General features: G+C 41.6%; 1 protein-coding gene across 4 annotated transcripts in view; it reads left to right on the top strand.

The window, feature by feature from the left end:
- The window catches only part of ttn.2 (titin, tandem duplicate 2), a 211710-nt gene that overhangs the window by 97799 nt on the left and 98247 nt on the right, over window positions 1–15664 (top strand). For 3 of the 4 annotated variants that reach the window (XM_051402827.1, XM_051402826.1, XM_051402824.1), the window contains 11 exons: window positions 904–954; window positions 1107–1502; window positions 1641–1919; window positions 2410–2679; window positions 2780–2919; window positions 3025–3151; window positions 7861–8127; window positions 8296–8562; window positions 10181–10320; window positions 11515–11641; window positions 14481–14623. In XM_051402827.1, coding sequence (XP_051258787.1) covers window positions 904–954; window positions 1107–1502; window positions 1641–1919; window positions 2410–2679; window positions 2780–2919; window positions 3025–3151; window positions 7861–8127; window positions 8296–8562; window positions 10181–10320; window positions 11515–11641; window positions 14481–14623 — 2207 coding nt within the window. Of the gene's footprint in view, window positions 1–903; window positions 955–1106; window positions 1503–1640; window positions 1920–2409; window positions 2680–2779; window positions 2920–3024; window positions 3152–6889; window positions 6937–7314; window positions 7582–7860; window positions 8128–8295; window positions 8563–10180; window positions 10321–11514; window positions 11642–14480; window positions 14624–15664 lie in introns of those variants that run through there. The other variant, XM_051402828.1, reaches the window with a different exon arrangement.

The following is a 15664-nucleotide window of genomic DNA, read 5'->3' as shown; positions in this document are numbered from 1 at the left end:
AAAAGATTCCTAAAACTGTTTCACCGAAAGAGTCTATTGAAGCTGTGACTCTCAAAAAGGTCCCAAAGAAGCCATCACCAGAGGAGGAGAAGGCTGCAGAACCAGCACAACCTGGTAAAGGGAAGGTTCCCTTGGTGAAAGAGGTTTCTCCTGGAGCTGTGCAGATGAAAAAGGTCGCCACCCAGCCGGAAGAAGAGATATTTGAAGAAGAGTTTCAAGCTGAGGAAGAGGCGGAGCAGGAGGAAGATGAGGCCTGGGGCTGGGAGCTGGTTCCCCGGGACAGTTATGGCTCTGAGGACTGGGAAGGTGAAGGAGAGGAAGGTGCTCTGGAGGTTCCAGGGGTGGCCAGGAGAGGTGAGATGGTGGCGGCCCCAGCTAAGTGGGTGACGACTGAGAAAACTTTTTCTTCATCCTCTGAATAATCTCTACCCATTCCCACCATCATGCCTCCATCTAAATCATCTTTACGTCATCATATCTTAAGTGTGAAGCAATTTACGCCATCTCTTTCTTGTATTTATGTTAATTATCAGTCTGTGTGTCCGGTCATATTCATTGCTTTCTGTCATTTCTGTTTTGTCACTTGTACGTTTCCCATTTCAATGTCAGGTCATTTCCATCAGTCCAACATCCGTTTTCTCTACTCATGCCATCTTTACATTTCTGTTCATTATTCCATCTCTTCATAGTGTGAAAGCTACATTACTGTAAAGTTGTAATTATACATTATTCATCATTCGGTGTTATGTCTGCCTTCATTTCAATGCCATTATTTCATATATTTACAGTCACTATCACTTCATATTCATATGTCACATAGCTCCTGGCACTGGCATGTTTATGAAGACATTGACATATGACTACATTGTGTGCAGCAAATTCATTTTAATTGTTTCTGAACAGAGGGACAACCAGCAGAAGAAGCAGGAAGGGGTAGAGGTAGAGGGCTGAAACGTAAGTCTGTTGTCTTAATAAAGCTATGAACTGTGCCTTTGAATTCTCAGCAAAAAAACCCTATTACATTCTGCATCTTGCATGGTGATAACACAGAATTAATCTTGAAATGCAAATGTGAATGGATTGTTTGTCTTCAATTTCTATTAAAGCCAAGCAGACCCCGTCCCCTGGTGAAGGCAGGGGCCGTGGCCTGAAGCCTGGTGGAAGAGGTCCAACACCACCAGAAGAACCGTTTGCAGGATTCAAGCTTAAAGCTGTCCCTCTGAAGTTCATTAAGAAGCTTCAAGACATAGTGTTAAAGGAAGCTGAGTCTATTGGCTCCTCTGCTGTGTTTGAGTGTGAGGTCTCACCTTCCACTGCTATTACCTCATGGATGAAAGATGGCAGTAACCTGCGCGAGAGCCCCAAGCACAAGTTTACTTCTGATGGCAAAGATCGCAAGTTGAACATTATTGACGTCCAGCTGTCTGACACTGGTGAATATACCTGCGTGGCGAAGAACGCTGGCAAGGAAATATCATGCACAGCCAAACTCATAGTTGAAGGTATTTCTATCTTTTTTCCGCTTTAGAAATAAAACCAAAAATACATGGTGTCCTGAAGACCAGAAATCATACTTTTTCTAATCCTGTTCAACCATTTGCCTATATCAAATTGATGAAAGCATTTGTATCTCCTCACAGAGCTACCTGTGAAATGGATCAAAGAACTGGAGGAGGAGACTTCAGCTCTAAAGGGTCAGCCAGTGTATATGACCTGTGAGTTGAACAAAGAGAGAGATGTGGTATGGAAAAAGAATGGCGAGGTCCTGAAGAAACAGGCCGGCAAGGTTCAGATCAATATCATTGGTATGCAGCATGCTGTGACCATCCAGAATTCCAATGAGGCGGATACTGGGATCTACTCATGCGAAGTGGCTGGCCAGGAGGATGTCAAGACTTCCACAAATGTCAAAGTGATTGGTAAGCAAAAGAGAAACACGGTAACATACGTCAATACTGGTGCTTTATAAGGAAGTTATACTGCAACAGATGGGCAAGACAGGGCAAGAGCGGGATTCATAGTACCTGGGAGCACCATGTTTGTCCCATTCTTAAACATGTAATTCAGAAACATTATCACTTTTTATTTGTATTTTATTTGTTCTTAGCCACATTGTACATCGTCTATGTCTAGTTCAAGACTAGATGTCACTAAATGTCCTGCAGCTAAATTCTTAAATCTGCATATCTATGGCTTTGGAAAATACAGATTAGAAAGAATCTTGGAATTCTTTCTCTAATCACGTTCAAATAATCGAAAAACACCTGAAATTAGATTAACTAAGCCTATAGTTTTAGCTCCTCTGCCCTGGTTCAGACTGCATTTTTGCAATATTCAATATCTTAATGGTGCACATTATGGCTTTAAGGGTATGAGGGACACTGATTCAGTAATGTTTAACTCCAACAGAAATCATCAAAGATTGGATTGTGAAACCACTGAAAGACCAGCATGTGAAACCGAAGGCTACTGCTACATTTAAATGTGAGCTCTTTAAGGACACTCCCAATTGGAAGTGGATTAAAGGAGAGAATGAGGTCACTCCCTCTGACAAGATTGAGATCAAGAAGGATGGAAAGGAGCTGACTCTCACCATGAAGAACTGTCAGCCTGATGATGTAGCAGAATATTCCTTGGAAGTGGAAGGACGCACATATACTGCCAAGCTAACACTAGGAGGTTTATCTATCTACCTACTTACCTATATTTTAACTTGAGTCCCTCAAATACTTTACTTATTGTTTGATATTTATGAGTACTAATATGACTCCTTTATCAGAGCGGGAAGCTGAGATCCTGAAGCCCCTGGCCAGCGTTGAGGTGGTTGAGAAGGAAGATGCTAAGTTTGAGACAGAGATCTCTGAGGATGATGTTCCAGGGGAATGGAAGCTCAGAGGAGAGGTTTTGACCAGATCCCCGGTAAGACTGAATGACATGTGGAAAGTCTTAATGCAGGTAGTTAGAGATCTGCATGTTCAGTTTCACTATTTTGTATATATAAATGTATTGTAATGTATCCATCAGACGTGCGACATCCAAATGGAAGGTGGGGTGCGTAAGCTCACACTGAAAAATTGCCAGTTGGATCAGGCCGGAGAAGTGTCCTACCAGGCTCTGAACGCCATAACCACCGCAATGCTCAATGTCAAAGGTAAGGAAGTACTCCTGCTATCCCGGATTGGAATTACAATGTGCCATGGTTTTATGGTATTAGCTGTAAAAATAAAGGTGTAAGGTCTGTGGGCAATAAAGCTTTATGGCACGTGAGAGCGGACCTTAGATCTTTATTTAATAGGGTTGATGAGTCAAATTCATTTGCAGCATTTCTTTGAGCCCGGGAAGACGAGAAGGAATTTTGATATGGGATCCCAACTATTTCCCATGGTCAAAATGGTGTCCTGTATTTGTTGTTCTATATGTTGTACAGTCTGTTCAATGGAAAATGGAAACCTGTCTGTTGTTCTGTCAGATTTTCGTGAAAATGTGTGTAGTGGTGTCCTTCTACGGTATATTCGTACTGTCTGTGGTTAAATGTTTTATGTTAAATCTACAGACAGTGGCCAGTTTACAAGTTACACCAACACCATGTTCATGAATGGGTCACTCCACTACATGTAACATCCTATTGCCTTAGATTGACCAAAAAATAAGGGAGTTCAGTAACTTTTTTCGATAGCAGCAGATGGTTGATTTTTTTTCACAAACATAAGGTAACTGGTGACTCGATGAAAAGCAAGTAGAAAGAAGAATGGCCTTTGGAATGAAGATTCTTGTTGCATCCTGATAAAACTGTAGTCAGAATTTGATTCCAGCTGAACAAGATGATGGACCAGTCCTTCCCTGTGACAAAACATAAAGAATCCTTGTTACCAGCAAGACTGCGGTTGATGACAGCCTTTAAGCATTCTTCACACGTCCTTCAGTGCCATGTTCCAAAGCAGTTTTTAAGCAATCCTGGAAATGCAGAGTGATGTCATTTTGGCCTGGGACCTGCACAATTTGAAGATGTCTCCAGTTGGTTTTCTGTTGGAAAAGATGGGATGAGCTGTGTATACCATTAATGAGCCACAATCTAATTGGCAACAAACAATGTCATGGGGTTTTCATGTCAATACCCTCTGATATCTCTGTGATATGATTCCACAAACTTCTAGAGATGGACCCACACAACCCAGCACTGCATACATGGGGGTGCAATGTAAACTGGCCACTTGTTGTAGACTGTTGTACTGTTGTTGTGTTTTGTTGTTTAGTTGATGTACTGTACCTGTGTCACTTTTTAACCCAGAAATCGAAATGGACTTTGTTGTCCCGCTGAAGGATGTTTCTGTGCCTGAAAAGAAACAGGCTAAGTTTGAATGCACCATCACGAAGGATGTCTCTAAGGTCATGTGGTATAAAGGGGATGACATTGTCACCCCAGACCAAAAGTATGACATCATCGATGATGGAAAGAAGCATATGCTGATTATAAACTGTTGTGAGTTTGATGACGAGGACGAATATACGATTGAGGTTTTGGGAAAACTCTCAACAGCTAGACTCACAGTGGAGGGTAAGTGCTGGACTGCCATTACTGGACATAATTAGCAGAACCTTTATTATTCTATTCATTGAGTTGGTTGCCTCCTCTTTCAAACTAAATTATATGATTATGCTTTACTAATACTATTATAGGTATCAGGCTCAAATTTATCTTGCCAATAAAGGACCAAACTGTGAAGGAAGGCAAAACAGCTCGCTTCGAGCTGGAGCTCTCTCATGAGAACATCCCTGTCACCTGGTACAAGAACGACGTTAAAATTCATCCCAGCAGGACAGTGGTCACTCATGTGGATGGAAAGAAACATGTGCTAGAAATAAAGGAAGTGACTCTAGATGATACATGCCAAATTAAGGCTGAGGCCAAAGGAATTCCTTCCATGGCTAACCTGACGGTCATAGGTAAACCAAGAATTACCGCTTGTTCTCTTTCTGTCCTCCTCTTCCAGTGTCTGTTCTTCTCATTCCCAAAAGCAATTTGTACAATTTGTCCATGTCTGTGTCTGTGTAGGTCCAAAAAACGACCTTGTTAAGTATTTGTAAAACGTTGTCTTTCTGTGTTGTGTTGTTGTCGTGCATTTGTGCTCCTTGTCTTTTTGACTGTCTTGTCCTTTGTTTGCCTTGTACCATAAATATTGTTGTGTCATATATGTGCCACGGATAGTCATCCAAACATTTCCCCATTTCAGAGGGAGATGCGTACTTCACAGTTAAGCTGCAAGACTATACTGCAGTGGAGAAAGATGAGGTTGTTCTAGATTGCGAGCTCAGCAAAGATGTGGATGTCATGTGGTACCACAATGAGGCAGAGATCAAGCCTTCTAAGATGGTGGCCATTAAGGCAGAGGGCAAACGCAGAACACTCATCATCAAGAAAGTTGCAAACAAAGACAAAGGACAGTACCTATGTGATTGTGGAACAGACAAGACAACGGCAATGCTTCACATTGAAGGTAAAGACATAGAATTTGCCTTTTTTTTGGTTCTCTATTGAGGCAACTTCCCCCTTCTTGATGCCCATTCTTACCCTTCACCTTTACTTCCTCCTAACCACACCTCAAGCCTTATCACCCATTTTCTTGCAGTTTCTGCACTTGAAGCCCCTTTTTGCTTTCCTCACTTCTTAATTACCACTGCCAACACCTGTATGTGGTCCCTCTCATCACCCCACCCTTACGGAAATGGTAGAAACACACTACAAGAGTTTCAAGAGAAAGGCTCACATTGAAGCTATGATGTATTCAACCCCTCTACTTTGATAGGGAATTAGTTCTCTTGTAGTGTTCTTTCACCCTAACTTGTGTATTTTGTTCTGTTTTATTGGCTGTTGTTCTGTGTGACACTTCTTCAGAGTGATCATGGTCCCAGAACCATCACTCTTTGAAGAAACAAACCTCTTTATTGTTCTTCAGTGCCTTTTGTGTCTCGATAATCTAGAAGGTCCGTATAGAACCAAATGGCTTCTCATAAATTCCTGTTTGGCAATGAAGTGTCCAGATTAATTGACTTTGTGTTGTAGCGGTGTACCTTCTGCCGCAAAAACTGCTCTGGTGGCCCACAAACAATCCTTGCAAAACTTGATCCTAACAGTATTTTTACTGTTAGAGCCAACATTGATAGCCATTTGGTTGTTTATGGTCCTATGGAAAGATTGCTTATAGCACAATAAAGGAGGTTTCTATATTGCCAGAGTAGAAACTCTACCTGTGCCTGTCTATTGTCGAAGTATTTTTATGTATGTAAGTCTGTATATATGTACTGTGTATGTGTATGTATGTAAGTCTGTATATATGTACTGTGTATGTGTATGTATGTTAAGTTTGTTTGAATATTTAAATGTCTGAACGTCTTCAGTAAGAATTTTGTCCCCTCTCTTAAACGTCAGCTCGCCACATCAAGGTGGTTCGGCCGATGTATGGCGCTGAGGTCTTTGACGGAGAGACCGCTCGATTTGAGGTCGAGCTCAGTGAGGATGATGTCCACGGCCAGTGGAAACTGAATGGCGAAGTCCTCAGTCCATCCGCCGTATGTCTCATTAAAATACATCTCAGCAGACATTCTCTTACCTGCCATTCAATTCACTTTCATTTTGACGCAGGCTGACTTGGATTTGAAGTATTGAAAGGTTTTCAGATATCTAACCGAGAGTGTTTGATCTCTCGTTAGCTAACAAATGAAAGTGAATTGACCACGGTATTGCTCTGATCACTTTTTCTTGAGTACTTGTGTTTTTACTGAAATGCTGAAGTTTGTCGGGCCATCTGCAGGATGTTGAGATTGTGGAGGATGGTGCCAAACACACACTGGTCTTGTACAACTGCAAAGTGCCTCAAACAGGCGAGTTGGCGTTTACTGCCGCCAACGCCAAGTGTTCTGCTAACCTCAAAGTGAAGGGTGAGCTCCTTTTGCAAAGTCTTAACACATTTTCCAAGCACAACACTGTGCTCATGGTTTTCTTCAGCTATTCTTTCAACTTCACTTTAAAATGTCTTTGTTCTTCTGTTTTGTTACCTTTTTTTCTCACTTTTCGGATAAAATATCAGAAATTACCAGACCATAACCAAGGTTTAATAAAACGTAATAGAGATTTACATTCTATGAAAGGTGTAAATGCTATTACATTGTGTATACTAAGAACATCATTTCATCTTCTAATATCTTCTTATTGGCCTCCGACCTTCATTAACTTTCCAAAACACAACGGATCTGAAGTTTTTGTTTGAGAGCACTACATCTGCACATTGATGTAACTCTGTCTGTCTGAATCAACAGAGCTCCCAGTCTCATTCATTACACCACTGGCTGATGTGCACGTGTATGAAAAGGATGAGGCAAGGTTTGAGCTGGAAATTTCTAGAGAGCCCAAAAGCTTCCGTTGGCTGAAGGGATCTCAGGAGTTGTCAAATGATGATAAGTTTGAACTCCTGGTGGAGGGAAAGAGACACACTCTTATTGTAAAATCTGCCAGATATGAAGACGAAGCCAAATACATGTTTGAGGCTGAAGATAAGAGGACATCTGGAAAATTGATTATCAAAGGTAAATGGAGTCAGACCGTTTCAGATTAGGAATGGTATGATGTGTATATGAGGGCATACCAAAGTATGAGCGAAACCTCGCCTTCTGTGTGCAATTGGTGTGTTTGCCAAAAGCCTTTTGACGTCAGAATCTCGCAACAAGATGATCAAACTGAGTGTACGGCACTTTTTAGGCCTTTTGGACACATCAACACCATTATAATCTGTATGTTCTGATGTCTTACCCTCTGTGTTACAACTTTATATTTAATTCCCTACATCTAAAATTTCTGTTTGTCAGGTATTCGCCTTGAATTTATTAAGCCGATTAAAGATGTGACCGTGAAGGAACGTGAAACCGCAGAGTTCAGCATTGAACTCTCTCATGAAAAGATCCCGGTGGTCTGGTACAAAAACGACATCCGTCTGCACCCCAGCAAGGTGGTGCACATGTCAGAGGTCGGAAAAGTCCACACATTGGCCTTCAAGGAGGTCACCATCGATGACACCTCCATGATCAAAGTCGAGGCCATGGGCAAGACCTCAGAGGCCATGCTCACAGTGCTCGGTTAGTATAATTTTCTTGAAGGATGCAGCTGTATATCCACACAATGGTGTCAGATCACGATTATAGAAAGGATGAGGTGATGGTCTAAAGACATGACCTCCATTTCCATACTTTTAAACCATTATTTTTGTCTGGTCATTACTGGTTTTGTTGTATGCCTTCTTGCAGAGGGTGACCTGTACTTCACAGTGAAACTCCAGAACTACACTGCCGTCGAGAAGGACGAGGTCATTTTGGCCTGCGAGCTGAGCAAAGCCAAAGACGAAGTCAAATGGTTCAAAGACGGTAACGAAATCTTTCCCTCCAAGAACATTCTCCTCCAATCAGACGGCAAAAAGCGCATGCTGGTCATCAAGAAGGCGGCAAAGAGCAACATTGGAGCGTACACCTGCGACTGTGGCACCGACAAAACCACAGCTGACCTGAACATCGAAGGTAATACCTGCGGCGAGCTGGCTCCTCCCCCAGACCCCGATCAGGACTGCAGAATCAGGCCCTGCCAACCGTCCAATCACCGAAATCTGGCCTCCCTCCATCCTTCATTACTGTGTCCTGTACTCTCATTCTGAATGTTTGTAGTGTTTGTGACACTTGAGGATAATCCAGCCCTATGCATCTTAAGTGATCGTTATAACATAGCATGTAAAAGTGTAACCAATCCCCTAATCATGCTGGCTCTCTTTTAAAATGCGACAGAGAGATTCAGATAGGGGGCATGGCCATGAGGCTACGTAATGTGTGATGCGAGGGGTAACACCGACCATAGTGACAGACTGACCACTGTTCACAATAGCAGGAATATAGCAGCCGGTAGTCAGAGCTAACAGAGCTAACCAGCCATAAATAGCTGAGTCAGATTCCCCGTGTCTGAACTTGAAACACGGAGAGTCCACTGGAGCTTTTACAGTCACTAGAAGCACATTCACGCTTGTGAAAGTTTCTGTGTGCTACCTGTGTTGTAAAGCTAGCGGTTTAGAGAGGCTAACTCTCCAGTGTCTGTGGTAGACTGTCAGGCTAACAGCTATGTAGCATTGCACAGTCTGCAGAGTGGATGAAGGGTTGGTTGGTGACAAAAGCTGCCACCACTAATGTCACCTGGCTCCAGATCAGCCGATAGCAAAATCCAAGTCCAGTAGCAGGTTTCAACCAGTAGAGGGCGAAAAATAATAAATAATCAAAATAATTTGCACTTAAATGTTCAGATTGGGATCTGAATACGAGGTAAACTATTTATTTATAGGGCTGTTGATCATATTAAGAACACATTTATGAAGTTGATTATTTCTATTTTTATTTATTGCTAATAAATTAATGATTAATAGCAATAATAGTAATAGCTGCAAAAAAAAAAAACTGGATTTATTTCTGAGAAGGAATGAATCATGAATCAAGCTCTTTCCCAGGAACATTGTTCTAATGAAATAATAAGTAAATTACTTCCTGAAAAGACACTTCAACAATTTTAACAAAATTAGAAATTTGCAAAATTACAAAATAACTCTCATGACCTTTATTAAAGTTTCCAATCAATAATATGTTATAACACTAAGGACAGTTTCACATCTTTAATATTTCAATAACTGTTGATTTGTGATTATAATCTAATAATGTGATATAATCTATAAAACATTTGTAAACTGTTTATGTTCATTACTACGACTTCTTAGAAATACATTTGGATCCAAGCTTAATCTGATTAAAACAGTTCGTTAATGTTCAGTTATAATACTTAATAACAGTTATAATGCTTAAAGCTGTGTCTGTTGATAGTGTAGAGATGTTTTATAGGGTTGGGTTATTGTTGAGAGTTACTCAGTGTCTTCTGCTTTTGCTAAAACTGTAAGACGCTCTGAACAAAAGAGCGTCAGCTTCCCGCCCAATCTGTCACACGTCTTCATGTCCACTGTATGTCCTCCACTGATCATCAGACATCGTTTTCACTGTATGTAACAACAATGAAACTGTTTTTTACGCGTTGTTCTCCGAGTTCTCTGAGAGATTTCAGCTTCACCTCCTGCTTGGTTTTCTCTAACGTCTTCTTAAACCTCTGCAGAGCGTGACATCAAGGTTCTTCGACCGCTGTACAGCGTGGAGGTCACAGAGACTGAGACAGCCAAGTTTGAGACAGAGATTTCAGAGGATGAACTTCATGCCATCTGGAAACTGAAGGGAGAGACACTCCACCCATCTCCCGTAAGATTAATAACACCATTAAGATCTCCTTTTTATTTGAAGTGGCAGCCCTTAAGATTTCAGTCCTGGTTGTGTAGAGACACCTGTAGTTTCTGGTGGAAACAACATAACTTGTGTTGTTACCTTCTACTGATTTGAAATTAAGTCAAATCACATTCCCAGATTTATTTTTGTAATCACGTTTTAAGTAACTAGCCCAACATTGATGTCGTTATAAAATATAAAATAAAGAAGTCAGTTAATAATTGGCCTTTTCACAACATGCTGTGAGCGACTGTGATCTTATTTTATACTGCAAACAGCAGAACAGGGGCGGAGCTAGAGGGGTGGCGGGGCTAGCACTGGCCACCCCTGGAACTTGATTGGACACCCTGGGTGCCACCCCAGTTGATTGACAGGTCACTGCACGTCACGTTGAGAACAGCGAGATTTTTAAATGGAATCAAAGAAGGCAGAATAAACAGATAACAATGAAAAGGAAGGGAGATATTTCCAACTTTTTTGCCAAAAAAAACCCAAATTAGGCACAGACAGACCCAAGCCCAGATATCAGCAGCCTGGGCAGCTCCCAACATGACTTGCCTCACCAGGCAAGTCATTCATTAATTCTCATATGAATGGCGTCTTTATCTGATCATTGAGCTGAGTCTTGCGTATAGTGTCCGTGATGTGCAGCCTTCTCTTTGTTTTGACACCGACTTTTCCCACAGGTGTTATTAATTTTCTAAATGAATGACGGTGCGCCGGATTAATTGCTGCGCCAGAAACTGAAAGTGAAACTTAGGTCCATTTCCTCCAGCCACTCCGGCGTCAGGTTGGCTCAGTTGGTAGAGCTGGCGACCCATGAACGGAGTTGCTGCAGCACCACAGGTTTGAATCTGACTTGTGGTATCCCAGGTTTTTCCTTTATTAGGCCTAGTATGTGGCCCCCCTCATAAAGCCTTGACTACCCTGTGGCCACCCCTCTTATAAAAGTCTAGTTCCGCCACTGCAGCAGAACACAGTGAAAGCAGGAGACGTTGGAGGTGTGTAGTCTGTCACCTGCAACTCTTTATCTAAAACTGCCATCATAAGAGATTTGCCCTTCGCTCTTCTTCCTCTACCAAAACTAAAACGACAACGTTACAACATGATAAGATTTAATGCTAATGCTAATGCTCATTCGGCATTGAGCTGTGTGATTTTTGTTCTCAGGATGTGGAGATCAAGGAGGAGGGACCCCGACACATTTTGATCCTCTTCAACTGCAAAAAGGACATGGCCGGAAGCATCGACTTCTCGGCAGCGAATGCCAAATCCACAGCTCAGCTCAGGGTCAAAGGTGACAGAAATAACACTAACATAAATCAGAGACAGGTTGGAAAAACATTTGTTGGTGGTTAGCTAAGTATACTTGAAATCACTCCTCTTTACAGACGACACTTTGGGTTCTTGGATCTGAGCTGACGGCTTTGATCCTGCTCTGTACATTTACATGCATACATAATTAACCAGATTTTGGTTTCATGAAGGAATTTACACGTTGTGAGAAACATGATTTCCAAGAAACTCCTTCATGCTGATTGGTTGGCTGGGAAAAAAGAAAGTGGTTGATGTCACTTGATTTCTCTGTGCTTTTCTAAAAAAGTTGAATCTTTACTAAAACATTGGGTGACGCTTAACTTCGAGGTTGGACAACAAAAATCACCCTATAGCCACCTAAAAGCACCCGAGAATAGTTCATATTAGCTTCAGAGACTTCACAGAAACTAACAATAAAAAGTAGTTTTGTCTGTAAAGACTAAATCAACAAATGATTGGTTGATTGTGAATTAATATCAGCATTTATATACATTCACAATTGAATTTCACATTTCAGAGAGTTGGTCCAACCTAAACAGACCGGGAGTGTAGAGATAGCAGTGAAAGTAACAGGGAGTTATCAGACTTAAGATAAAGCACAGCCTGTTGAACGCTGGCTTTATCTTATCAAACAAAGACCAACCGGAGTAACAAGAAATTCTTCTCAACCAACCAATGCAAGAAAACCACAAAGCTGATGTGAAAACACACTGTTTGAACTGTTACCCAACGTTACCTGCAAAAGATTTTGTCGGTTCTTCGCACTTTGTAAAATAATTTTTCTGCGTTTGAACCCGTCAAAGCAAGTTTGAGGTTTCGTCGATATGTTCCAGCATGAGATTTGAACCAGTGAAACGCAAAACAGGAGTTAAATATATTCCACACTGCAACAAAACCTCCATCTTAACAAGTCATTTATACTTATATTTAATTAAGCTGCAACAAAATTTAGCCAATGGACTTTTTTCACAGCAACCATTTTGACACAAAACAGTATGTAAACAGGTGTTACTGATGATACTAATTAGGGAGCCTTTCCAGAGAGCCAACATGCAGAAATGACCCTTCCTACGTAAAACACAGCTAGTGCATTACCTAACTTAAGATGTGACTATATATATATGTCTAAATCTAAATGTCTTTTCAACATAGATTACTTTAGCACATAGCATATTTAAGTTAAGCAAAGGAGGACGTTGACCACGTTTCCAAAAGGGGGCGGGACTTAGACAGCCCCCTGTCTGCGTTTGACCTGAATTGAACAAAACCTGAATTAGTATCATTGGTAAACCTGTCTTTACCCAACTATTTCATGTCCAAATGGCTGCTGTGAAAAAGCTCTAAATAATGAAGCTACTGACTGAAAATAAGAGTTTAAGTTATACATAGTTGTAGTAATGAAATAGTTTTACAGGTTTCTTGCTTTAGAATAAATAAAAAGTAAGCTCAGTTTGTTTAAAAGGATCATCTTTTACAACCAACTGCTATTTTTTCAGTTTTTAAAATTCATATTTAAAGGTCCAGTGTGCAGAATTTACAGATCATGTAGACATGATTAGTGTCAAATTTCTTCCCTTCGAAGAGTGTAAGAGAAACTACGGTGGCTGCAAAACGCACAGAAAACCCAAACTACAGCCAGTGTTTAGTTAGTCTGTTCTCGGCTACTATAGAAACGTGGTGGTTCAACATGGCGGACTCCACATCGTCTGTAGATATAAACGTCTTATTCTAAGGTAACGAAAACGTCACAGCAATTCTTGTTTTCAGGTGATTTAACACTAATGTAATTATGTCTATGAATATTATATTCCACTTCTGACAATAGATCCTCCTAAATGTTTCACACTGTACCTGTAATTAAAATGGGTAGAAAGCTGAGACTGTAAAGTATATACTGTAATTTAGTCCTGTTCTGCATTAGGAAGTTTAAAAATGCCTTCTCAGAACTTTAAAAATTCTCTTTAAAACGGTGAAATCACTTGTTCAGATAGAGCTTTTTTTTGCAGTGTATGTAACTTTTAATGTATATTTAGAAATCCTGTCCTTTCTGTTAAAAATCTAGACATGAGAGCTCCTGTCAGTCAAAGACGATTCTGGCAGAGCAGATGATGATTGTAAACTCTTCACACTGACAGCTCGCTAAATAAATGAACAGTCCAGCTCTCAGCTGGCTGTCACTGACGCTGCCAGCCGGCCTTTAACTGGCTGTTAAGGGGCTTTAATTCAGGCATGTGAAGAAGCCTGTTGTAAATAGTTGATGCAGCTTGTTAATCTAAAGTGACATCCTGGATCTCAGTCCAGCCCTCGTTACCGAAACTTCCACTAACACCGGTTACATGGCAGCATTATGACTGAGCCACGATGTCAGCGTTTTCTGCAATGTGACGTTGGGTAACTTGTGCCATTTCCAGGGAAATTTCAGGCCGGTGATTGACAGGAGCAGATTGGCTTCCACTGATGGGTTTGGCAGAGGTGGGCTCTCAGCCAATCAGGCCCCTCGGTTATTTTAGAAGCCACATGCCTTATCTAGAGCAGGATTGCAGTGATTGGCAGGGGGGAGGACACGACCCTGTCTCTCACTGGTTTCTGCCAGCCATATACATCTGATGGCAGGTCGTATGCTAATGAGCTTGGCCCCCCAATGCCAAGTCCCAGGGTGGCTGGCTTCAGTTGTCCTGAGGGCTTCCAGTGGCCTGCCTTCAGCTCAACCACACCATGAGGATTAGCATCTAAGGATTAGCCGTTTCTCTCTGGGGATTTTTGGATCTATTGACCTGTTTCGGGGGGGGGACTAACTATGTCTTCTCCCCAATCCAAAGCCCGGGTGATCGGCCTAAAGAGGCCTCTGAAGGATGTCACCGTGACTGCTGGGGAGACCGCTACCTTCGAGTGCGAGCTGTCGTACGAAGGCATCGCTGTCGAGTGGTTCCTGGGGGGTACAAAGCTGGAACCAAGCGACAGAGTAAGTCCCAACACACCCCACAAACAACCACAAACAGACTCTGTTATTCACTTCCTGTCCCGACACAACAGAGCTGTTGACATTCAGTTAGTCTTCACAGATACTCCATGAGTCCAGGCCTTGTGGTGGTTCTGGTCCAGAGCCAGGGCTGGTGTTTCCCTTTCTGTTTGTACACAATGTTCAGTTTTCTTTGCACTCCGCTGCTCAAGCTTCAGTCTGTCTTCATATAAGGGCCTGCTGGTGGGGCTTCAGGATTCCAGCTGAGCATTCGATCTGGTTTTGAGATAACGCAGGCGGGGAGGCTTTTCTGCTCTGCAAGCGTTTCTACAGGGTTATTTTTAACAGCCACAGGAGGTTGAGGCGCGGGGCAGGTGGCAACAGGAGCTATTTGACAACTTCAGTTTGAAAAAACACACTGGACGGGCTGTAATTGTGACCGCTCGCGTGGAAATCGTTTCCGCTTTCACGCTGAAATAAGTTGAAAAGAGCTCTGCGTGAGTCCAGGCCCTGAAATCATACCCAGTCATAACGCGGGATTAGTTTGATTATCGGATGTAACCCGAGAGCTCTGACACATGATCCCTCTCTGGGTTGTGCAAGTGTGATTTACGACATGTAACATGTTCAACGCGATTCACACGCTACATCAACTGTTTCATCAAAGCTTAAACTAAAGTTGCTAGTTGTTTCCCTGTCTGATAGCTCTGCTTGTTTTCTCTCAATATGAAATTAATATAAAGTAAATTAACATTTTCAATGTTGGTGCTGCATGTGTAATTAATATTCCCTGAAATCTAAATGAGTTGGTTTGTTGTCTGCTTGGCATCAAATGTTTATTTCCTGGTTTATTATGAAATCAAGTCACTGTTGCAGCAGCAGATTGATCTAGACTCAGATTCATGTTAATCAGCCTTCACTTGATTCTTCTCCAGTTAGGTGAGTTAAAGTACTTAAAAACCAAAGATAAATATCACTGTAACTGACATTAAATACATTATTACTGACTAATATTAATTACAGTGACACTGGTACAAGCTGTTA

The sequence above is a fragment of the Dicentrarchus labrax genome, unplaced genomic scaffold, assembly GCF_905237075.1.
Source record: "Dicentrarchus labrax unplaced genomic scaffold, dlabrax2021, whole genome shotgun sequence".
Lineage (NCBI taxonomy): Eukaryota > Metazoa > Chordata > Actinopteri > Moronidae > Dicentrarchus > Dicentrarchus labrax.
The sequence above is the reverse complement of the archived record's forward strand: the minus strand, read 5'-3'. Positions and strand labels throughout refer to the sequence as shown.